The sequence below is a fragment of the Camelus dromedarius genome, chromosome 2 (genome assembly GCF_036321535.1).
Source record: "Camelus dromedarius isolate mCamDro1 chromosome 2, mCamDro1.pat, whole genome shotgun sequence".
Lineage (NCBI taxonomy): Eukaryota > Metazoa > Chordata > Mammalia > Artiodactyla > Camelidae > Camelus > Camelus dromedarius.
The window spans coordinates 118,194,566-118,221,780 of NC_087437.1; the positions used below are offsets into that span (position 1 = coordinate 118,194,566).

The 27,215-nt window shown below is 36.6% G+C and overlaps 1 protein-coding gene across 1 annotated transcript in view; it reads right to left on the reverse strand.

Annotated features, from left to right (window-relative positions):
* The window catches only part of DSCAM (DS cell adhesion molecule), a 664,041-nt gene that overhangs the window by 541,616 nt on the left and 95,210 nt on the right, over positions 1–27,215 (reverse strand). The window contains exon 3 of the mRNA XM_064477198.1: positions 10,843–11,160. Within this exon, the coding sequence (XP_064333268.1) occupies positions 10,843–11,160 (318 nt within the window). The remainder of the gene's footprint in view (positions 1–10,842; positions 11,161–27,215) is intronic.

Genomic DNA, 27,215 nt, shown 5'->3' on the forward strand with positions numbered 1-27,215 from the left:
CCTCTCAGGCTCCCAAGACCCTCCATGACTCAGCACAAACAGCCCACCTGTTGAAGGGCCTGCTTCCTGCCAGTTGCTGCCTTGATGCTCCACGCCCCCGCCAGGATGGGAAAGGCAATCTCCTCTTCCCATATGCACAAACGTTGCCCCAACCCACAATAGACAAGTGACCCCTAAGGGGTTGCAACCTCCATGCCTGGACACTCTTGGTCTCTGATGGAAGGTGGGTAAGAGACATTCCCCAGGCAAGTTGCTTGCAAATGCACTGTGGTGCTGCTAGCCTAGGGCAGGGACAGCATCCTCCATGCCCAACTTTCAAGTGTGTGCACCCGCTCCACCCACACCCCTGCCCACCAAGACGCAGGGTGTCAGTGTTTGCTGGACAGCGCAAGGAGGAAGGGACTAGGAAGGGCTCGGGGTACCAGAGGGATCAGAGGGGCAGCAGTGGTCACTGGGAGGGATTAGGGAGGTGGAGGCAAAATGCGGCTTGGGGCATTGTGTATGAGGTAGATGCAAGAGACAATTAAGGGGGTTATTGTGGGCTGGGCAGAGAGGTACAGAGATGTCCACCATCTGTGCAACTATTATTACCTAATGCTATTATATGAACATCAAGACAACTCTAATAGGTCAGACACATGCTATCACTTGCCTTTTCTTAAAACACCTTTATAAGATATAACCGGCATTCAACAAGCTGCAAATGTTTATTGATGTTTTAACATACGCACACACCCAAGAAGCCACCACCATAATTAAGATTAAAAACAGATCCATCATCCAAAAGTCTCTGTATCCCCCTATGTAATCCCTCCTTCCCCCACTTCACAAGGCAACCACTGAAGTGCTTTCCACCGTTATGGATTAGTCTGCATGTTTTAGAGTTTTATATAAATAAGATCACATAGTACACACATTTTTACCTGGTTTTTTTCTATTCAGTATAACTGTTTTGAAATTCCACCCTGCTACTGTCTCATCAATAATCCATTCCTTTTCATCCACTTGTGTAAGTAAGTAACAATCTGTTTACTCATTTATCTGATGGTGGGCTCGGACTCATTTTTGGCTAGTACAAATAAAGCTGAACACTCATATCAAACTCTTTGTGTGGACATATGTTTTGAGTAAGTACCTAAGAACAGAATGGATGGAATATATGGTAGGTGTTCCTCTTTTTAAGAAACTGCCAAACTTCCAAAAAGGCTGTATCATTTTCCTACCAGAAGTTTATGAGAGTCCCATGTGTTTCATATTCTCATCAACACTTGGTCTAGTCATTGTTTTTAATTTTAAATATGTAGAGGGATCGACAGTATTGTGGTGTTAATTCGCATTTCCTTGAAGATTAACGATGCTAAGCAAATTTCCACGTGCTCATTAGCCATTGTATATCTTTTTTGTTGCGGTATCTCTCCAAATCTTTTTCCCATTTCTTAAAATAGGGGTGTTTGTTTTCTTATGATTGAGTATTTAGATGTCATATTTCTGAACAAAAGGCCTTTAACAGATATATGTCTTGGAAGCATTTTCTCCCAGGCAGGGCCTTGCCTTTTTATTTTCCTAACAGTATCCTTAAATAAACAGAAGTTTTTAATCTTGATAAAATCCAATGTAACAATTTGTTTTCTATGGATTGAGATTTTCGTGCCATGTCTAAGAAATCTTTACATAACTCAAGGTTGCAAAGATTTTCTCCCATTTTTCTTTAAAAGTTTATTGATTTATATTTAGATCTATGATCCATTTTGAGTTAATTTTGTACACGGTACAAAGTATGGATTGAAACTTTTTTTTGCATGTGGATATAAAAATTTTCCAGCATCATTTGTTGAAATAACATTTTTTTTCACTCAATTGTCTTTGCACCTTTATCAAATTTCAGTTGTCCATTTATGTATGGATCAATTTCTGGATTCTATTATTTAGGTTTATAATACATCAAAGTCAAGAAGTGTTAACCCTCTTGAATTATTATTTCTACTCTTTAGAGTTCTTTGGGCTATTCCAGGTCCTCTGTATTTCAATATAAATTTTAGAATCAACTAATTAATCTCTGTTTGTTTTTAAAAAAAAAAGGCTTCTGGGTTTTCACTGGGATTGTATTGAATCTATAGGTTATTTGGGGGAGAACTGACATCTTAACAATACCAAAACCTCCAAATCATTAAAAAAAATTTTTTTCTTTTATGTCTCTCAGAAATGTTTTGAAATTTTCAGTTGAAGTGTTCCACACTTTGAGTCAGACTTATCCCTAAGTATTTCTTGTTTTTTGATGCTATTATAAACAGTATTTAAATTTTTTTTCTACCTACAATGTGTGTGTGTGTTGATCTTGTATACTTCTATTTTGATAAATTCACATATTTGAATAGCTTTTTTTGTAGATGCCATCAGACTTTTTTAAATCAAAGATTGGCATCTACATTTGTAGATGATGAATTTTTTCTTTATAATCAGGATGCCATTTGTTTACTTTTCTGGCCATACTGCATTGGGTGCAACCTCCAGCACAATGTTGAATAGAAGTGGTTAAAGCATACATCCTTGTAGTCATCATCTTTGGAGGAAAGCATGTAGTCATTCACCACTAAGCATGGTATCAGCTGCAGTAGAATTTCCTTAGCTGCTTTTTATCAAATTGAGAAATCTCCCTTCTATTCCTGAGTGTTCCGAGAGTTTTTATCATAGGAGGATGTTGTATTTTGTCAATGATTTTCTGCACCTACTGAAGTGATCACATGTGTTTTATTTTTAATATGTTAATATAGTGAATTACCTTGATTAATTTGCAAATTTAAAATCAACTTTGCATCCTGGAGCTAATAAGCCCTTTTGATATGTTGTTGTATTATCCTTTTTATATGCCACTGGATTCAATTTGATAAAATTTTGTTCAGAATTTTTACATATATATTCATGGGAAATATTTGTGGTTTTTTTCTCTTATAATATCTTTGTCTTGTTTTATTATCAGGGTAATGCTGATCTCATAAAATAACTTGGGAAGTATTCTTTCCACTTCAACTTTCTGGAAGAATTTGTGTAGAATTTTATTATTTCTTCCTCAAGTATTTGGTAGAATAAAGAGGGAACCAAAATGAATATGAAAAGGAATATATATATATATATATATATTATAAAATAATATAATAAATATAAAATATAATAATATAAATATAACTGAATCACTATGCTGTATACCAGAAATTAACACAACATTGTAAACTGACTGCACTTCAATTAAAAAACAAAAGAGTGAATCAATTTGAGTCTGGAATTCCATTGTAGGAAAATTTTCTGTTACAAATTCAAATTCCTTAATAGATATGGGGCTATTCAGCCCATTTCTTCTTGAATGAGTTCTGGCATTTTATATTTTTCAAAAAATGTATAATTTCATTTGAGTTGTTGGATTTATTGACATATTCATGTTCTTAAAATTCTTTTATTATGGTTTAAATATCTGCAGAATGATGACTAATGTAAAATATTAATGACTATATATATATAGTGATTACATCTGTAGGATAGTAGTGTAACCTCTTGACATTGATAATTTGTCTTCTCTCTTTTATTTTCCTCTTAAGTGGATCAATTTTATTGATTTTACTGATCTTTTTCAAAGAAATAACTTTTGGCTCCACAGATTTCCTTTGTTTTATAATATACTAATTTCCACTCTGATCTTTATTATTTCCTTTTTGCTCATATTGGTTTGAATTTAGTCTTTTTTTCTGGAGTTAAGATCACTTGAGATCACTAAGAGAGACCATTTTTCATTTCTAATGTAAGTTTTTAGAACTATAAACTTCTCCCCCTAAACATTACTTTAATGACATTCTCCAAATTCTTAGATTGTTCTTTCATTTTTACTCAGTTCAAAATACTTTATTTACCTCCTGCTTTTTCTTTGACATAGATCATTTAGAAGTATTTTTTTAGTATCCAAGTATTTGAGGATTTCCCAGAAATTATACTGTTAGTAACTCTAATTTAATTCCACTGTAGTCAAAGAACATACTTTATATGACTTAACATTTAAAAAATTCATCTGACCAGTTTCATTCACAATATGGTTTATTTTAATAAATATCTGTGTGTTCTTAAAGAGAATGTGTATTGTGCTATCATTGGATGGAATGTTCTGTATTTAAGCATCATTTGGGTCAAGTTGATTAACAGTGCCATTCAAGCATTCTTTATTCTTGCTCATTTTCTGTCTACTTCTGCCAGTTACTAAGAGAGGGACACTGAAATCTCCAACTATACATTTTGATTTGTCTGTTTCTTTTTGCAGTTTCATCAGTTATTATGTCATCTATTGTAAAGTTATGTTTTAGGTGCATAAAAATTTGTAATAGTCATACTCTCTTAATTAATTAACCTCTTTTACATAATGACTTCCTTTAGCCCTGATAATATTCTTTCCTCTGAAATATATTTTGTTCATATTAACATAGGATACTCCAGCTTTCTTTTGATATTTGCTTTTAATTAGATTTATCTGATTTGATGAACATGGTATACCTTTTCCCATTCCTTTACCTTTGTCACATCTATGTCTTCATATTTAAAGTGTGTTTCTTTTAAGCAGCATTTGAATCTAACTTGGCAATCTCTGACCTCAATTCAGATTATTGGAACATTTATGTTTAATGTTGATTATCAGTATCATTAATTTTAAGTCTACAATCTTGTTATTTGATTTCTATTTTCACCATATGTTGTTTTCTTTTTCCTATTCTTTGTTTTGGATTAAGCATTTTTTCTCTTTTGTTGGCTGATTAGCCATAACTCTTTGTTTTGTTACTTTAGTGATTGCTTTAGGTTTTATAATATACATCTATAACTTGTCACCATCTATAGCCAGGTGATATAAATGGAAAAAGAACTTTACAATACTCTATGTCTTTACTCCAGGACTTAGTGCCATTGTTGTCACCCATTTTACTTCTATCTATATTAACATAAGACATTGCTACTATTTTTGCTTAAACAGTCAATTATCTTTTAAAGTATGAAGTTTAAATAACCAAAAATGTACATGATTTATTTACCCATGTAACTGCCATTTCTATCAATCTTCTTTCCTTTGAGTAGCTCTAAGATCCCACCTGGTGTCATTTTCCTTCTGATTGTAAGACTCTCTTTAAGATTTCTACCAGTAAATGTCAGCTGCTGATGAGTACTTTCAGCTTTTATGTGTCTAAGAAAGCCTTTATTTCACCTTTATTTTTAAAAGATACTTCCACTGGATATAGATTTCCAGATTTCCAGATCACTTTTCTTTCAGTACTTTAAAGATATTGCCTCACTATTTTCTCACATTGATTCTGATGAGAAATCTATTGTCATTCTTATCTTTGTTCCTCTGTGTATAATGTGTCTTTTTTCCTCTGGCTGTTTTAACATTTTCTCTTCATTATTGGTTCTGAGCAATTTGATTATGATGTGTCTTGATATATTTCTCTTTATGTATCTTGTGCTTGAGGTTTGTTGAGCTCCTTGTATCTGTGGGTTTATACTTTTCATCAAATTTGGAAAATTTTGGCTAATCTTTCTTCTACATTGTTTTTTATTTCAACATCTATTCCTTTGGGACATATGTTCCTATTCTATTTGTATATTAAGCTACTTGAAGCATAAGTAAAACAAAAAGACAAACTACAGAATGGGAGAAAATTTTTGCAAATGAAACCAACAAAGGCTTGATCTCCAGAATATATAAGCAGCTCATACAACTTCATAAGAAACAACCAAACAACCCAATCCAAAAATGGGCAAAAGACTTAAACAAGCAATTCTCCAAGGAAGACATATAAATGATCAATAGGCACATGAAAAAATGCTCAATATCACTAATTATCAGAGAAATGTAAATCAAAACTACAATCAGGTATCACCTCACATCAGTCAGAACGGCCATCATTCAAAAATCCACAAATGACAAATGCTGGAGAGGCTGTGGAGAAAGGGGAACCCTCCTACACTGCTGGTGGGAATGCAGTTTGGTGCAGCCGCTGTGGAAAACAGTATGGAGATTCCTCAAAAGACTAGGAAAAGACTTACCGTATGACCCAGGAATCCCACTCCTGGGCATATATCCAGAAGGAACCCTACTTCAGGATTACACCTGCACCCCAATGTTCATAGCAGCACTATTTACAATAGCCAAGACATGGAGACAGCCTCAATGTCCATCAACAGATGACTGGATAAAGAAGATATGGTATATTTATACAATGGAATACTACTCAGCCATAAAAACCAACAACATAACGCCATTTGCAGCAACATGGATGCTACTGGAGAATGTCATTCTAAGTGAAGTAAGTCAGAAAGAGAAAGAAAAATACCATATGAGATTGCTCATATGTGGAATCTAAAACAAACAAACAAACAAACAAACAAAGCATAAATACTGAACAGAAACAGACTCATAGACATAGAATACAAACTTGTGGTTGCCAATGGGGCGGAGGGTGGGAAGGGACAGACAGGATTTCAAAATTGTAGAATAGATAAACAAGATTATACTGTATAGCACAGGGAAATGTACACAAGATCTTATGGTAGCTCACAGAGAAAAAAATGTGACAATGAATATATATATGTTCATGTATAACTGAAAAATTGTGCTCTACACTGGAATTTGACACAACATTGTAAAATTATTATAAATCAATAAAAGATTTTAATTAAAAAAAGCATTTTTCAATTTTTTGAATACTTTTTAAGAGCATTTTTAAGTTTACAGAAAAATTTCACTAAAAGTAGAGATAGTTCCCATATACCTGTCCCCACACCCTACAGTTTCTCTCATTATTAGCAATTTGCATTAGTGTGATACATTTGTTGTAGTTAATGAACCAATATTTAGACATTACTATTAACCAAAGTCCATGGTTTACACTGAGGTTCAATCTGTGCTGCACAGTTCTATGAATAATGTCATGTGTCTGCCATTAAAGTATTATATAGAATAGTTTCACTGCCCTAAAAATGTCCAGTGATCCACTTATTCACCTTCCTTCCCTCCTCCAACCCCTGGTAATGACTGATCTTTTTACTGTCTCCACAGTTTTGACTCTTCCACAATGTCATATAGTTCGAATCACACAGTATACAGCCTTTTCAGATTGGCTGCTTTCACATAATAGTATGCATTTAAGTTTCCTCCATGTCTTTTCGTGGTTTGATAGCTCATTTCTTTCTATCACTAACACTCCATTGCATGGATATACTAGTTTGCTTATTGTTAAAGAAAAATTATTTCTGATACTTGTTAAAATGTAAAGGATGACTTTACTCAAGACTTTTGCAATAGGGCTCATGACTATTCCAATTGAGAGAGAATTTTTTCTCAACTCCAAATATAGTAAGAACAAGTGAGGATTTATAGCCAACAAGCAGAGTGAGGGGGTTAGTGGATGGAAAATTACTAAGAGGAGACATCAAGGTTGAGGAGATTCTTGCCAAAGGCAGGCCCAAGACTTATTCACATCAAAGGTAAGATGACAAACATGACTGGATGTCAAGAGTGATCAGGTATCAAAGGTGGGGAATGACTTAGCAGGATTCTTGCTAAAACTGGGCTCAGGGATAACAGACACAGAAGGTCAAGGTCAAGGACTATTCAAGAAAAGGGCTCAGAGGAGCCTGACTCAAGTTTAGTCAAGGAGAGGATCTGTCACTCTTCATTCACATGCTGAAATACATCTTTGTTGTGTCCAATTTTTGGCAAGTATGAATAAAGCCACTGTAAATTTCAAATGCAGGTGATTCTGTCCTCCATCTGGAAACTTAAGGCAGTAAACCGGGGCAATCACTGGGCTCAGCTGTTTCTTCCAGTTTCTCACGGACCACTTTCCTTCACCAACTGATGGCCAGTCTTGAAAACTGTTGCTTTTTATGTTTTGTCTGTGTGCTGTTGTTGTTTCAGATAAATGGGTAAATTTGGTCTCTGCTACTCTATCTTGGCCATAAGCAGAAGCCCCAGTCAAACGTTATTAACCACAATTTACTAAGGAGAGAACAATCACTAGAAATGTTTTGACTTGCCCAAGGTCATGTAGCTAATTACTATTTGCTAAGGAGAAACATAACACAGCAGGGCAGTGCTGTTTCAAGTCGCCCATCTGTATTTCAGTCCTCAGAACAAAAAGGGCAAGAAAGCATTTTATTTAAAGGAGAACTAGGATTGCTGATTAAGGAGACGATGGATGAACCTTTCTTGTTTTGTTGACAGTCAGACCTAAATCAAAGTCACTGAAAACTGTTAAAAATAAGAATTCCATGTACTTCCAAAGGAGAGATTATGAGGCCATTTTACCTAATGGATTATTCCAGGAAAACCACAATGCCAGTCGAGAGGGACACTGAGACATTTTGGAGAATACGCCCTGAGTCGTTCTGCTCAAACCTGCAGTACAGCCATCACTGAGTAACATAAATAACCCTTACCTGACCTTCCAAATAGACATCCAGCTCTGTACTAGCATCGACATAACAATGGTGAAACCAGATTTTCAAGCACCCAATAAATAATCTAAAAGGCTACTGCAACCATAATGTGCTCATAAGAAGTTGTAAAATTAAATGAGAAAAGAGATTTCATTTGGGCAACATGACTATTGGTCTTGTGTGTTCTAACTGACATGGCAGTGGTGTGTACGACAGACTCAGGTGTAAGAACACCAGCACATAAACAGCAAGCATGCGGCAGCATGGAAGGGGGAAGGCTGCATGGATGTCAGATAAGATGGAGGAATTTCCACCCCTCTAAAACTCACATGGTCCATTCCATGACAAATTTAGAAAACAGCAGTTAAAACAGAAGTAAGCATTTAATTCTTTTATCTGACAGGAAACCCAAGGCAGAAATAACAGATTAACACCTACAAGTATAGCTGTTTGAAGTTTCAGGTTTTACTATAAGTGGTACTTTGAAGTTTATAAAAATGTTTTTATGACACATCATTAACCTTGTCAGCCTGCCAGGGAGAAGGCATTCACTATGTCTCCCTGTTTGTCAGCCTTAGAAGTTCCTATACAAATTTCATGTGCTTTATTTTAATTCTTTGGGGTATCAACTTTTCACAACGCCAATTGATTAAAGCCAATGTTTTTCTCCCTTTCTTAACCGCATTTTCATGCAAGTCTTGGATTCATGAGCATGTCATGGAGATCAAGCTAGAGTTGGGAAATGACTAGCTAGCAGAACGAGTCGTAGTCTGATGTTTGATTGCTTACATCAAAGAGATCACATGCAGGAATTCAGAAACATCTCATATTATGTTCATGTTGTGATGACTTCAAGTAGCACCTTCACACTTGCTGCAGAAATTATTACAAAGCTCCCCCAGCTACCTGGTGCCTAAGACAATAATCAAAGTCACATTTTCTTTACCCCATCATTATACAATGTCAGTCTACCATAGTATTTGGAAGGCTAAGCTTTAAGAAAGGTAGCAACACTGTTTGCTAACTGGAGTCTAGCTGCGTTTATTATTTTCTGGGCTTTATTAAAGGTACAGAATGACACTGTGTCCTGTATGTATAACCGTCAACGTCTCTGAACCTCAGATTGTATTCCTGGTTTGGCTTGTAGCAATGGCAATTTAAAAAATGCAGTATGATGTTAAAAGGAATGTAATTGATTCAGGGTTTATTTATTGACAGCACTTTAACATGTGACAGTCAAAAATGTTAAAAGAGCCTTTTTTTAAAAACTTCACAAAGACTGTAAGAATATTAGATTGATTCTGTTTCACTAACAATAAACACTGATGCAACAGTTTTATTCCATCAATTCCTTGTCCACTGTTCTCCCTTTGCCCTCCCTACTCCCCTGCTGCCTGCCTTTAGGATGGAGTCATAGGGGAAAGAGCAGAGAGGGGGACATGAAAGCAAACACACTGGGTGTGAAATACTAAAACTTAGTATCAATTAGTTAAAATACAGTAAGTTTGGGATATAGTTTAGACCTTATCGACTTGATATCATTAATTTCAAGTTCTAGTTCCAGCAACGTGAAGCACTCCAAAATCCAGTCAAAAGATGCTCTGACATCTCAAAGCAGCATCTCAGTCAGTATTAGACTGAACTGATGATAGGATTTCCACTGATTCTCAGCTGATGACTTTTTCTCTCCCCATTTTTTTTTACAACATCCTCAGAAAATACCATAATGCCTGGAACAGAAGCCAACTTTCCATTATAACTGTGACCCAACTTGATTTATTTGTCCATTGTCTGACTCCCTCATTAGAACACAAGTTCTGTGAGGAAGGAACCCATGCTTTTCCCCCCATCCACCCTGTGTACCTGGCACAGTGCCTGAATCAAAACAGAAGCTCAAGGAGTATTTGTTGAGTGACTACATTAAAACTGACCCAAGAATGGTATTGCAAACTTAATGTTAGTTCCACTGAAGGATTTCTCCCTTTTTCAGTGTTTGGTGATTTACAGAAACAGGGTTGTTAGGGAATATGTCTGCATTGAATGGGGTTGTTCTTGACATGTCTTTGTTCAAACAGCAAAAACGTTGACTAAAAATAGAAATACCTCAGCAAGAAAAAAGCTACAGGTGAATTTACAGGAATCTGTATATTTGTTTCACTGAGGACGAGAACCACTAATTTGAGTTTTAGTTCCAACAGTAAATAAGGCACTCTAGGATCCAGTCAAGAGATGCTCTGACATCTCAAAGCAGCCATTAGAAGAGTGGACAAATGAGAGGATTTTCATGGGTTCTCAGCTGTTGGCATATTGTCTGTCATTACTCATCCAGATCCCCGGCAGGCACAGAAGGAACAAAGTTCAAGGAACCGTACTCACCAGCCTTGATGTGGACATCCTGACTTCTAATTTTCCCTGAAGGATTTTCAGCTGTGCAATAGTAAGTATTATCATGGATTAAGGTACTAAAGCTTGAAGGAGGGAAGGGGAAGATTTGGAGAGTGCCGTTGGGGTGGACGTGGCGGATCCCGGGGACATCGTAGATCTCCTCACCCGTCGCTAGGTACCATCTGAGAGACACAGGAGGGATGCCTGCAGCGGGGCAGGGCACCAGGGTCCCCGTGGTGCTCGCAAACACTACCTCTTGCAGAGATGCATTGACAAAGTAGAGGCTGGAGTGAAGGTCCTCACTGAAAACTACAAGAAGACAACACAAGAATATGTCAGTAAAGTGCACCTTCTGAACTCATCCTTCAATCAGCTTGGCCTCAGGTGGTTATGCTGAGAAACTGTCATGAGGCTAATCTACACCGAAATAATTCAAAATTGCTCAATCTATTATAGACAGAGAGGCCAGTACTGAAAAATGTGGCCCATGTTTATCTCATATTTTGTCCACAGGCTAAGTTATCCTGGATCTTAACTTTGAAAAGATTACTCTTCAACCCCCTGCCCCACACCCTGTTCCATCTCCAAGGTACTGACCACTACTGGAATTTACATTGTGCATTTCGTATTCATTTATTGAATGATATAGGCCCTCAAGAACAAAAGGCCCATTAAGAGCAATGCCATGATTTGCTCACACTATTGAATAGGGCACAGAGCAGAACAGCCAGTGGGTACTTAATAAGAAGGTACTGACTGAATGACTAAATCTAGTTGCTAGGATCAAACTGCTCTTGTTGAAAGGTACATTGAGAGCTAATTCTGAGTGAAATTCATCACAGTTTTTTTAATTAAAATTAAAGATCATACGTAAAGCATTTTAAAAAGCACAGTTGGTTTTCTGAACATAGTGTCCAATTAACAATGCATTTTTTTAAAAAAAAATGCATTTTTAAAATATATTTTTTATTGAAGCATAGTTGGTTTACAACGTGCTAATTCCTGGTATACAGCTTAGAGATTCAGTTACACATACACATATTCCTTCTCATATTTTTTTCATTATAGGCTATTACAAGATACTGAATATCATTCCCTGTGCGATACAGTAGGTCCTTATTGTTCATCTATTTTTATATAGTAGTTAGTATCTGCAGATACTAGCAATGCATTTTTCATTGAAAATATGTAGCACTAATAAAGAGAACTTTGACAAAAGTAACATTCAATTCCACCAGCCTATGACAGATTCTGTTTCAATTTATCTCTTCTGATCCATCTGCCTACATGCCCATATAATTAAACTATGTCATAATGTGCATACATAAAACATGCAGTTGTTACAGATTCTGCTTCATTCTCTTAACATTACTTCATGTACATAATGCCATGTTTCACAGACTTCACAAGTACAGCTGACCCTGGACAACATCGGTTTGAACTGCATGGGTCCACTTACATACAGACTGTTTTACAGTATTACACTATCTGCAGGTAGTTGAATCTTTGGATGCAGAGGAACATCAGATATAGATAGTGGACTGTAAGTTACATGGGTATGGACACTTTATATAATATGATTTTCTAAACTATTTCCCTAATCTGGGCTACTTTAGTTGTTTCTGTTTTGATTACTACAAATAAAATGTCTGCAAACCTGTTCACATACATTTGGCTTTTTCATTTATTGAATGCCTCATTCATTTATGGAGTATCCTTTATGTGAACCAAAGAAAATTAACTTGTAGAATCCAAAAATTAAAAAAAAGATGTAAAAACGCCATGAAGACCTACTTCCCAGATGTCTGTGCTTATATATGGCTTTCTAAAAACAAGTGCATACCCAGTCACATATTCACAAGAGAAAAAAGAAGCCCTAGACATTGGAATTCATGTCACTGGGCAGAGATGAGAGTAACATTTATTATGCCCACGCCGTACCTGGCCATGTCATGAAACTCAAGGTGTTATTTCATTTACTCTTGTGAACAACAGCCCTACCAGGTGAGCACAGGTTCTTCTCTGCAGAAGATGAGGTGGAGACTCAGAGGAGTCACTTGAGCCAGAATTCAAGGCTAGGAGGTTGCAGAACGAGGACTCAGTCTTCCTGATGCAGGTTTTATTTCATCATATGGCTGTCCTTATTGTACAAAGCCCAGTCTTGGGGGAGCTGTATTCATGAGATTTGCTGCCCTCCAGATATCTTACTTGGACATCCATCCGCTTTCTCTCGGTCTCTGTCACCAGAAGGACCATGAGTTTGCCCCATGGCCAGTACTGGCTATCTCTGAGCTGGCAGCAGAGTGAACGCCATTTGTCAAAAGATATTGGAGAAAAATACACTTTGTAAAAGTGACAGATTTTTCTCAAAGAGAAGCCAGGCAGTGGTGTTCATCAAATAGTAATCATTTGATGGTTTTCTCCCCGAAACATAACCAAAGTCTTTAGCAATGCTCCGTAAATCAGAATATCAACATCATTTCTAACTAAGAAATTAGTTCAGACCAGAAGCATAGTTATCAGTTAAACACTGCAGCTTTCCACTCAAATAAAAATGCTGATAGTACCACTGTGATTTTGAGTTTTCTGGGAATTAGACTTTACCCAAAACATACTGTTAGGAATGAGGTAACTGTCACTCTTGAGGCTAATTAATTCCACCCAGATTCATTCTTTCCCCTCCCCACATTACTAGTCTGTCAACTGAACTGTGGGTAATTCAAACTAAATGAAATTTAGTCATACTGGAATTTGCTCTCTTGTATCATAAAAATAGCCTTGTTAAGAATGGCAGTTTTTGAAAATATAAGTGTGTATAAAAATATTTCTTAATTAAATGTAGAGTTTCATCTCGTAAGCCACATTCTAAGACTCAGCTTATGAAATTATTTAAATGACTGTGAGAAAAATGCAAAATAAATGTTTAATCCTAGTAGTTAAAGAGATAAGTGACCTGTGGGGGATTACTGTCACTTCTCCTTACATTTTTTTAGGTATTTCACTTGAGTCTTTCTATTTCACACCACTGAGCTTAATAATGTAACATAAACTCATTCTCTAAGATACACATCATATGGCCACAAGCAAAAGAAAACCCAAACTATATTCCAACAGCTTTTATTTCCTCCATCTAAGGGACCATCCATCTGCTTAAACAATGGTACTTCATTTTATGGAGGGCTGCATGCACTTTAAATACAGTAACATTTGCTCCCTCCAGTAAGGGCACAGGCAATCTTAATGTGAATTGTGTGTATATATGAAAGTTCCTTAAAAATAATTGCAGTTTATTAACAGAAAAGCTAAACAAAACATTTTGCAGAATATTGTTGTGAGATTCAAGGTATAAAATCCTGGGGTATGAACACTAAGGGCACTAAAGGAAGGGGCTCTGGAGAACTGTTTCTTCGCATGCAGATTTCTCCATATTTTATATCATTATAACAGATGGTATAACCAAGGCTCCAGTGATAAACAGAAAGGAGAATGTTACTCTAAAAATAAAAATAAGTCAATATTGCTTTCTTTAAAATTCAAATACGGCAAAGTGAAAGGAAGAAATGTGGGAGAAACTGTACAGGAAGCAATGCCATGAGCATTCATTCATGCAACAGTATTTATTGAGCAACTGTTATGTGCAAGGCCCTGTGCAAGGTCTCAGTTACACAGATCTATAGGAGTCATGTTACTGCTCTCAAGGAATTTTTGGTCTAGAGGGTGCCATGCTCATGTTAGGAGATCAATGATAACTGTTTGCTGAGTGTTGTGACAGAATTAGCAACAAAGTGCTACAGAAACATAAATGATGGAGAAATTAACCCAACCTGGGGAAAATGAGGAAAGCTTCCCAAAGGAGAAGGGAAAGCATATTCTAGGCAGAAGGCAAAGACATGTTAGGACACTGAGTTGTCACAGGCAGGAGAAAAGTCAGAAGATACTGGATACCAGGAACTTCAGGGCAGAACTGACAGTCACACAGAATCTTGCAGAGGAAGCTTCAGGGTCTTAATAATCACTGCTTCTGTACATACTTACTCAGCACCTAGCAAGTACCTGTCACTTGCTAAAGCCTTGGGATATGCTTATGCCCAAGGTTTGAAGGGTGATCCTTGGAAGCTTCCATTTCAAAAGTTTATTGTGAAGTCTAGATCATAAGCGTGTCAGACCTCAAGCTAAGAAGCATGTGCTTAATTCTGGGGACAATAGGGAGCCCCATCCCTAGGCATACATCCAAGAGGAATGAACACATGTCTGTGCAAAAACTTGTGTACAAATGCTGAAAGCAGTGTTATATCTAATAGTCAATGTGGAAACAACTCAAGTGTCCATCAACTGAAGAATGGATGAACAAAATGTGGTATACCCATGCAATGGAATTATACTCAGCAATAAAGAGAAACGAAACCCTGACGTGTGTTATACTCAGGGATGACTCCTAATGACATTATGCTAAGTGAAAAGAGTAAGTCACAAAAGAGCACATACTACATGATTACACTCACGTGAAATGCCCCGAAAAGGGAACTCTATATAGAGACAGAAAGTGGACGAGTGGTTTACTTAAGGGTGGAGGTGAGGGTGAATGGGGAGGAGGGTGACAGACACAGAGTGTCTTCCTGAGATGATTAAAATGGTCTAAAACTGACTGTGGCAAAGGTTGTACATACCTGAGAACTGACTAACAAAAACCCCTGAAATGTACAAATAAGTGAAAGGTTTTATGTGTAAATTATACCTCAATAAAGTTGCTTTAAAAACAGTCAATGAAAGTTTTGAAATAGAACAAGCAATTTTATGGAATATAGTTTTAGAAAGTAAACACTGGGTAGATGAGGAGTGAAGACTAGAGGCAGGAAGTCTGCTGTGGGAGTGGCCCAGTCCTTCCTGGGCATGGGTGGTGTGAAGGGAGGAGAAAACCCAACTATACAGATATGTCTGATACGATCTGCCAGAATTCATGGGCAAGGCATGGAAGTAATGAGAGTGAGGACAAGAAATAAGTGAATATGCCTGATTGCATAGTTACAGTGAGCGCGCAGAGAACATACAGGGCAGAGCCAGCTGGGTAAACAACGTCAGCTCTACTGAGGTTAAGTGGGCACTGACCCTTTGGCCACCCACTAGCAAGTTGAGGACAGGGGTGTGTGAGGTCTCAGAGAGAGTCTACACTTAGGGAAGCTGAAGCCAACCACTGGGTGAGATACACCAAGAAGAATGTAAAGAATCAGAAGAGACAAAAACCAATGATGGATCCTCAGAGATAGTTAATATATAAAAGGTGAGCAAAGGATATGGGACCACAGACTTGCACGCCAAATACATAATGAACTCCTACATGTCAATAAGAAAAAATAATCTATTAAAAAATGGGCAAAAGACTTAGATGGTCACTTCACAAACTGCAATGTATAAATGGCCAATAAGCACATGGAAAAATATTCAATGTCACTAGTTATCAGGGAACTGCAAATTAAGGAGTTACCACTACACACTTGTCTGAATGACTGAAATGGAAAAAATAGGATATACTGAGTGTCTCAAGGATGTGGAGCAACATGAAACACACACACACTGCAAGCAGGAACGTAAACTGATAAAACTGTTCTGGAAAGCAGTTCATCAGTATTTACTACAGCTAAACCTATTCATACCTTATGACTCAACAATTCAACTGGTAGGTATTTATCCAACTGAATGTATGCATATGCTCACAAAAAATGCACACTGGAATATTCGTAGCAGTACTATTTGTGAGTCCCAAACTGGAAATCACTCAAATATCCATCAATAGTCAAAAAAATTGATAAATATATTGTGATCTATTTGCACACTGAATCAATATACAAAAATAAGAATGAAATAACTACAATGACAAACAAAAATATTATGAATCTCAAAGCCATAATGTTGAAGAAAAGTAAATAAACACAAGAGTACATATTATATTATTCCATTTATATCAAGCATAAACTAGGAAAAATTAACCTATGATGTTAAGAGTCAGGATAATGGTTTTCATGGGGTGGGAGATGGACATGGAGAACAGAAATGGTATGAGGGGGCACAGGCTGCTGGCTGTGTTCATTTTCTTGATCTGGGTGTTGGGTACACTGATGTGTTCAGCTGATGAAAATTTCATTGAGATGTACTCTGTTATATGCATACTTCTATGTATGTATTCTATACTTCAATTAAAACATTAAATATTTTAAAGAAATGGGAAAAGAAAGAAATATAAAGATAAAGAAGAAATTATGAGATCCATAGCCCAAATCCTAGAGAGAATGAAGCTCTTAGGAAAAGGACAGCATTTTCAAAAGTCAACCAACAGTTTTCAACAGTGTCAGTTGCTCCACAGATATCAGAAAACATAAAAACTAAAACAGACTATTAGATTTGCAAATTGGGTATTTTTATTTGGAATGGAAAACCCATTTAGGACCAAAACACTTTTATTGATTTCATAGGAAAATGTGAGTGGATAGGCTTAGTAAAATGAATTACTTCTATAAAGGCCTTCCAAAATGAAAAGAAATACACCTAAGCCTTAGGTAGACATTATCTAGAAAGTATAACCTTTAGCTCATTCTGAGACTCCAGAATGTTTTCAGGTTTGAATAAACACTTTGAAATTTAATGTCATCTTGATTAGACAATCTGAAAGGAGATAAATGGATGTCCTCATAATGACTTGGAAAGCATTCCAACTGTCTACAAAATAATTCCAATTAAGTTACAAAAATATGCTTATCTGTTATAGCAATTGTGCATGTAACTCTAATACATTTCAATCATTCTGTCTACTCCCCAGCACTGAAGGAGCAATGCAACTGTCTTCATGAATAAGAATTGGATAAAACTTCACAATGACATAGAACTTAAAAATATGAAATTCTGTCTCTGCCCATGATGAAACAACAAAACAGGAGCTGGATTTACCCTCCTGCAAGTAAACATTCAGTCAATACAAAGCAGTAAGCTGTGAAAGAAGGAAACAAGTGAGATGGGCCCCACTCGCATCCAGCTTAATGCCTGGAGAAAGTTACCACATCATCTCTAAAAAGAACTTGGCGGAATTTTTGAGTTGAGTAGACCAAATGTGAGGCTTGGGGCGGTCAAGACTGCCAAGTTTACAAAGCAAAGAGAAGGAAGTTGCATGTTGGAGAAGCTTGAGAGTGTGAAGAAGATTCCTTTTGATGAGTCTTTAGCTGTGGACCGATATTTACATATGTGTGAGGAAACTACTAATGCTGGCTAAGAAACACTACAATGGAGCAGGTAGAAAAATCCCTGAAGCTCAAATCAGGGAGGGTCTAGTCCATGTTCCAGCCAGAGTGGAAGAACTAATGCATGGGGTATCAGACAGAATACTCAGAAGTGTGTCACCATAACAGATAAACTCACCATAACAAGGTTTTAAAAGGATCCTCAAATGGATTCCAGAAGAGATTAAATTGATTCCAAGTAATTTAACTGCACAACAAATAAATTTCAATGCTGATTAATGAAGAAGAACAAAATCCAACAATCGATAATGTGAAGTTTACAACGTCTGGCATCCAATAAGAAACTGGACACAAGTAGGAAAATATGACCTATTATCAGAAGTAAATTTATTCAATACAAGCAGACACAGAAATGACAGATGACAGAATTAGCAGGCATGGACATTAAAAGAGCTGTTATAAATATCCCAATATCTTCGAGATAGTAGAGGAAAGCAAGGGCATACTGATGAGAGAAATGGAGAATATAAAAACAGCCAAAATGAAACTTCTTGAGATGAAAACTACTTGAGATTGAAAATTTCTTGAAGTAAAAAACAGGCAAGTGGAATTAACAGAAAATTAGATTTTGTAGAAGAAAATATCAATGAACCAGAAGGCAAAGAAATAGAAGATACACACACACAAAAAAATAAAACAAAGGAAAAAGGCTCAAAGACAATAAACGTAAAATCAGTGAGAGGTGGGACAATATCATGTGGCCTAATATATGTATAATTGGAGTTCCAGAAGGAAGAACTCAGACAGAAAAATTTTTTTGTGGATTAATACCCAACATTTTCAAAATTTAATGAATGTCAAAATCCCAAATATCCCATAAATTTAATGGATACCAAACAGAAGAAACATGAAGAAAATCACACCATGACACGTCATAATTAAATTGCTGAAAGCCAGCAATAAACAGAAAAATATTAAAAGCAGCAAATTTTTTAAAAAATAAACATTACAATGCAGAAAAACAAAAGTAAGAATGATGACAAACTAATCAGAAACAAAGTAAGCCAGAAGTGGAGAAAAAAAATTAAAGGATTATTTAAAGAGAAAAAAATCTTTCAATTTAAAATTCTATACCTAGCAAAAAAAAATCATAAATGAAGGCAAAATAATGACTTTCCAGATATTCAAAAGCTAAGAGATTTCACTGACAGTGGACCAGCAGTATAATGAATGTTAAAGAAAGTCTTTCAGGTAAAAGGAAATTGATACCAGACAGAAGTTTTTGACTTCTCAAAGGAAATGAAGAATGTCAAAAATGATATTTTATGTGAGTAAATATAACAAACATATTTCCTCATTTAAAAAAATCATCAAAAGACAATTTACTGTTTAAAGCAAAGATGATAATACATTGTGAAGTTATATAGAGAGAGATAAAATGAATAACAATATTAGCACAAAGACAGGTGGGAGGAGGGAAATAACAATCTATGGTTGTAAATTTCTTCTATTATACATTGCTTTATAATAGTATTTGAAAGAAGATCACGTTAGTTTAAAGACAAATATTGTAAACCCTAAAGCAAACCTTAAGAAACAAACAAAATGAAACTTAGACATTAAACAAACCATTATTGTAGATAAAATTGATAATTTAAAAAATTCCATTAATCCAAAAAGAGACAAGGAAAGAAAAAAAAAGAACGGAGTAGATGAAATAAATAGGAAGTAATTATCAAGATGGTAGATTTAAATCTAACCAAATTGATGTTCACATTAAACATAAATGGCCTAAATACTTCAATTAAAAGGCAGAAATTGTCAAACTGGATGAAAAAAATCAAGATTTAACTCTATGTAATCTAGGAAATCCATTTTAATTAAAAGATAAGTAGTTTAAAAGAAAAGGGATAGAAAAACATACCAGTCTAACACTACTCAAAAGAAAGCTGGAGTGGCTACATTAATATCAAAGTAGATTTCAGGATAAGGAATATTGCTAAATGGTTACTTTCTAATGATAAAACGGTCGATTCATCAAAAATACTTAACAATCCTAAATGTTTAAGTATCTAATCAGAACTTTAAAGCACACAAAGCAATTCTGCTAGAATCAGAGGGAGAAATATCAAATCCAAAAGGAGAACTGGAAACTGAGTTTCTTTTTTAGTGCTGATCGGTATTGGGGTGATATATCAGTTTTTTGTTGAGATTTTATCTGCCTTATTAAATTTTGATATTAATAAACTGTTCACAGAAAAAAAAAATCCAACTTAATCTTATGCTGATGGTTTACTAGGGTCCAGCCATACCAGTCTCCTCAGTGCCTTGGGGTCCTCAAACCACTTCTCATCCCAACATAGATACTGAATGCCTAGCTGGAATATTTCACCATCCTTCACCCAATTTGCTACTACTCATTTTTTGACTCTCAGCTTAAACATCAATTCCTTGGGATTTACTCCTGGTCTTCTACCTCTCAGACTGAACCCCATGCCCTTCTTCTCAGCTTCCTACTCCATTTTTTCAGTCTCTTCTCAGTTGTTTGGTATGTGTTCCCAACTCTTAAAATCTTCAAGAGGGGCACTGCATTATAGATGATGCAAACTTATTCCTGGTATTTAGTGCACTGACTGGTACATAATAGAAATCCTCAAATTCATACTGAATAAATAAATAAATACTAAATTTTAAAATATTACGGTTTTCAGACCACATATAGCTAAAAGATTCCTTTTAAGGAATATTTAATATGTATTTCATATGTATCATCTATTATAATCTAAATTCCATTATGCAAATCTCAAGGGACAACAAGAATTAGTGGCTGAAAAGAAAAGAATTTCTCAGATATTATAAGAAGAACACATTTATGATATTTTAGCTACTCTATGTAAGAATGTTCTTTTTATCTGATATGTGTGCAGATTTTGCAACAAGGAAGGAAAAAAGCTCAATTTTGCTGTGTGTTTTACAAATCTCCAAAGGGAAAAAATAAGAAAAATGTCAACATTTTGCCCACATTTGTCTAAGTATTGTTTGCAATATCCTTCTAGAGAGTAAATTCCATGTATGTCTAGGGAATTCACTTTAGAGATGAAGTCTCTCTGTCCCTTTGGATGGATGAAAGTCACCTGCAGTAACATTGCTAGTAGTTAAGTGTACAATTTCAGAGAAAAATACAGACTATGTAATGAATAATACGTATGTAGTTTGCTATGTTCCAGCATTTACATTTTAAGCTCAAAGGTTTCAAAAGGCATGAAAGTGCCTAGTGATTTGGAAGAAGCAGAAGACACTCTGGGAATAATGATCACAAGCAGTAAAGCACATGAATAAACCAAAATGATGTAAATGACTCCTTAGGATTGGGGAGTACAAAAATGATGGAACAAAAATAGAACAAATTAATGAAGAATGAGGGATGAGTGCAGATTCACACAAGGAATTACAAATTAAGAAAATCATCAGAAAAAGAGAGTGAGAAATGGAGCTGACAACACAGTAATGTTGACAGAATTGATTCCTGCAAATTAAAAGGCTTGGAGAGAGGGGGAAATTACCAAAAAAGAATGTCCAAAAACACAGTAATATGGACTAGAAACAAACCAGCAAAGCAAGAATAAAAATCAGACTATCAGTGGGAGGGAAAGAGTGAATTCACTGAAACCAACTTATTCACCCATTCTACGATTAAATAACAAAATGAATTAAAACCAGAGACTACAATGGTACCTCAACAGGAAAATGTAAAATCTAAGTCCAGTAATGAAACATGATAAAAAAGACACACATTTTTCTTAGTTAATCTCACTACTACAACAGTGTTCAGCATCATTTTCTTTTGCTAGAGCTTCACCATGCTCAGAGGCACTGAATTTTCCATTTCGCTCTGGCCTTAGGACTTACATAAGTCTAATTTTTAAGGTAATTTATTTTTTCAGGTAATGCACAGGTTTTACTTTGTGTTTCAGTGACAAAATGAATGATTATTCTCATAATGGTAAATATACCCTAAGTGGTGGGTGGCAACAATCTTTTGAATTAGAAAGACTCCTAGAGGATTGACTCTAGTCCAGCCTGGTCCCTCCAATTTACCAATCTGAGTTAGAGATCTGGTCACTGGATTCCTTCCCCTTGTGTGACTCCTTGAGTTTTCTCCAGTGTGTTAAATCAGGGACCACTCACTCATTCACCACCATTGGCATCTTATGGCTGCCACCATCTTGCATCTTTTCCTCTTTGTCCTTAGGATTATGTGTAAATTCCTTTATTGTCATTTTAACGGAGTTTCGGGGCAGGGTGGGTGAACAATGTTGGAGCATAGATGTTTGGTTGTTTTGTTTTACCGGCAATGCCTACTTTCTCCAAAGCAGTGATGGGAAAAAACTGCGTCTAGGTTCCAGGTATGATACACCCCTCTGTCTTCCCACAGCACACTGGGGAACATTGCACAGAACCCAGCTGACTTCATCATTCTCTGTACTTTCATGCCAGCTAATCCATTCTTGCATTTTCTGCCCTTGCTTCATCAAGATACTGCTCATTTATGTGACTTTGTTCATTGCTGAAACGTTAGTACCCTGGATACAACAAAAGGGACATTATCACCCTTGTACACCATCTGCTTATGTAGCACTGAGTACATAGATCATGCAATGAACACTTAAATGTAACTCAAGTCAGGTCTCCCTTGAAGAAGAAAGGACATTTCTTTGGGACAAAAAAAGTGCCATCCTCGTGGGGCTTCTCCATAGTGGAAGCCTGCTGTCAGGCTCTGGTCTATGACAGCGTGGGGGTCAGGGCCAGCTCTTTCACCTCTCTGGACCTCAGCGTGCCCATTTACAGAAGAAGACGTGGGACTGACCTATAATTCTACACCCAGAGTATCAAGCAATGGGGTGAAGACATTTTTAGATAATGCAAAATCAAAAATTTTACCTCTCATGCACTCTATTCAAAAACTTATGGAAGATGAATAAAAAGGCAGCAAACCAAGAAAGAAAAATATATGACATCCATGAAACAGAGACTCAACACAGCTGATGAGAAACAAAAGGAATTTCCAGAGTGACTGTGAAAGATTCCAAGATAAGAACTGTATAGTGGAAGCTAGTCCAGACTGGTGCAGAAAGAAGGCTCCCAGGGAGATGTTTTAAAGAAAAACATAAACATTCAAAGACCTTGATGTACCTGAATGTGTTCAGAGCAGTACTTTGTCCTGTTGGAGAATTTGGGGGATGAATTAGTTACACATGCAGTGAAAACTAAGTAAGCAAAAAAGTAAGTAATTATTAATCTTAGGAAACACACAAAGCTATAATAGAAAGGAAAGTGTTTACAGTATACTATGTGACTCAGCTGTAGCTGAGCTATGTATAAATATTTACGTAGTTATAATAATACAAACCCCCAATACTGATTTAACACCAAATGGTAATACATGGAAAAAATATCAGAAGGTAAGGAGGGAGGGCATTAATAGTCCAAATAATTAAGTTAAATATATACCTAAACCTGAAAAATTAAATATTTCAATGTAAATAGAATTTGAAAGTGAAGATCTGAATACTGGAAGAAAGAGCTTAAAAAGGAAAAACACACAGAAAGCAAAAACTATAGGTAAACGTGTTTCTAGAGACTGTATCTCTCTGATCACACTAAGGCAGCCCTAACCAACCCTTACATTCAACGATGCTGTCCACGTGTACGAATCACAGTGTGTCTGATCTCACCCTACATCAGCCAACACTGAGCCCAATGACACACCACAGGCTCTCCTACTTACGAGTCTCAAACATTTAAGAAAAAATAATCTGTTGACTGGGACCCTGATAAATTGATGCTCTAGTTTCCTGGTCCACTCAGTTACATTCACATTCTGGGATCAGCATTCTTAACATATCACATTCAGGAAGTTCTCTTACCTTCCTCCTCTTCCACAGGATTCTTTTTCACACTTAACTAAAATTTCAGAAAGAGATAAATTAGAACCACACAAGGTACAAAACTATGCTATCCACAAAGTATTAGTTTTTAAGTAAAAGAGCTAATGACCACTCATTCTTACAGTTGCTCAGAGCAAACACTTGGAGTCCACCCGATGACCCTCTTTTTCTCATGCCTTAAATTCACTGCATCGGGAAGTCCATTAGCTGCACCTTCAAAATAGACTCCAAGTCAGCTACCTGCTAACTCTTCTGCCACCTCCCTGGTCCAAGCCACCGTCCCTCCTCCTGGGATTGCCATGACGGTGCCCTATAGATCTCTCTGCCCCTACCACTGCCCCCAACTCATACTCACTGATCCATCAGCCAGATAAACCCAGTTACACATGCCAGGTCCTCTCTCTCCTCTGCTCAGAGCCCTCCAGGGCCCCCATTCTCCCGCATAAAAGCCAGTCTTTCTCTGTGATCCATGCTCACTGTTCCTCTCTGACATGACCCCTTATTCCTCCCCCTTGCTCATTCTGCTCCAGCCACATCTCTAGAGCATCCTCACCAGCTCCATCTCTGTCTTTACACATTCCCCCCTCTGCCTAGGATGATGTCTATCTTCTCACCAAAACCACCTGGCTCACTCCCTCACCTTTTCAAGGCTTTGCTGAGCTGTCTCCCCCTCAATGGGGCTTGCTGACTTATTTAAGCAGAAATTCTCTCCACCACAGTGAGTGCTCCCAATTGCCCTCATCTGCTCTTTCTCTCCACAGCCTCTATCACCTTTTAGTACACTGCATAATTTACTCACTTATATTTGATTGTCTGTCTCTCCCTCCCTTTCAATGTTTAGTTCCTAAAGGGTAGATACTTGATTGGTTTCATTCCCTGATGTCTCCAACTCCTTGAGCAGTTTCCAGCATGTAGTAGAATCTCAATGAACATGCTTTGAATTCATGACTGTCTTATTAAATGCAATTAATTTATTATTTATTTATTATAATAATAAATTTATTATTATAAGTAAATAAATCTCAGTGAATTACATCTTAAAATGAATGTTTCACCATAAATGATTCATGATTCCACCTGGGTAGGTATAGAGTACTTTATTTAAAGTGCTTTTACTTCGAAGCATTTTCTCCCACCACCATCTGATTAAGTCGCCATAGCGTTTGTTGTTACATACCGTATGTGGGGAGAAGAAGGCGTAGACGGGGGAGGGAGTCAGGTCTCCAGGATCTCATGTTGTGTGTTTCAGGCAGCACAGAGACTAGAGAGTGCTCCCAACAATTGGTGGGGTGCATCTATATATGACATTATTGTAATCTCCACTTACATGGCTGGCTAGTCTCATTTCTAGCAAGACAGTATCACAAAGTGCATAATTAACTTTAAATTTAGTTTAAATCTATCATTATTGTTTCCATTTTGGGTGTAAATGAATAGCTAACATTTACTGAATATGTATTTTGTGCTAGGACTATGCTAAAGTACCGTAATACAAAACTTCATGAATCTTGAAAACAAATCTTACAGCAGCTATTGTTGCTATTTTCACATTAGGGATGAGAAACCACACGAACTTTGAACCTCGTAGTGAGGGAGAGACATGGGATGTGGTCCAGGACTCATTTAAGCAGTTTGGGCTCAGGTCCCTCTGAGAATAAGAGGCTTGTCCTGGGCTCTCTCCTCTGAAGGGAGGCCAAGGCACCTACAGTTCTGAGTTCAATTCCTTAAGGGACAAAATTCTCAAGTTAGCGACCTTTGATCTAAACATCATTGCAGAATAATGATTTATGCTGCTCATAATAAAATGTGCTTGGCTAGGTACACTGTGTTTCTTGGGGCTCATATCAAAGACTTTGTCATCTTTCATCTTTGTAATCTTTTACCTTTAGATAGAAGCTCAGCAATAATAATCTTAGACTAGAACTGCACAAAAAATGGAGAATAAAAAAAAAAAAACCACAAAACTCTGCCACTGAAATGCCTTTGATTATAGCTCTTACTTCCTCTTTCTTTTCTTTCTTTTCTTTTTGTTCTAGAAAATCTTAATAATGTACCATGGTGTACTTCTTCCAAAAATTAAAACTATAATTAAGGACTGAAACAACCAAACCAGAAAACATGATTTCCAGAGTGGTTTCCTCTAAAGACATCTAAGCCCAAATCCACAGTGAAAATGCAGCATGTTCAAAACATATTGTGGCATTAAGGCTAATTTACAACCACACGAGGTTTTTCCCTGGAGGGACCGAATCTCGGTTGGAATTCATTAATTTTGACACTTTGCCTATCACAGTAGAACGGATTTGCTGAGTCACAGAGACTTCTCTGAGAAGAAAAGAATCACAATCGCCTTACTATTAAGTATTCATTACAGAGTGGAGTTTGAACATTCTCAAGGCAACCAGATGCACCATTAATAACCCCAGAACCTATGAAATGTGGCTTGGGCTTCGCCAAGCAGAAACCCTGCCGCCACTTGAGTCCCTTTCATAATAAACCTAATATCCACCAGCCAACTGTGTAATGGGCCCAAGCACTCCCTGGGGCGCAGAAGAAGGTCATAAAATAGAGTCCATTATCCCACATTGGAAATTCAACTTGATTCGGATTTGACACTTCATTTGGAGAAATGTCCTGAAGGCATATCTTTTCTAGAAGGTTAGGGCTGGAGTGGGTGGCTGGCTGTTGCCAAATTAATTCTGCAGAACACTTTTAAACTTAAAGGAGTTAAGATTTTTAAAATATTTCCTTCGTGATGACTTCTGAAAATTAAATTGAGTTGTAACATCTGAGAGTTATTACTAGAATGTTTTAAATTAAACCAACATGGCATCACTCATTTCCAAGAAGGAGCATGAAGACAGTGCCAGACACAGCATCTTTCAGTATTTCATTAAAAAAAAAAAATCAAATCCTATTTGTAAAGAGAAAGTAGTTCTAACCTTATATGGATCATAATGAGGAAATAATGACCACATAGCCTATCAAAGGACACCCAGGACCACACGCCTGGCATGCCCTTGATCCCGTTGTGACTGTCTCCACAGACAGAATAACCTAGTGTGAGATGCCAGCAAGAAAGTGCAGGAGAGAGGACAGGTGGCTAGGACCAGACTCAATACCAACTTCTAAATCAGTGGTGCCTTCACTTGCATGTTTTGAATGGCTACCGTATCATATTGACATCATA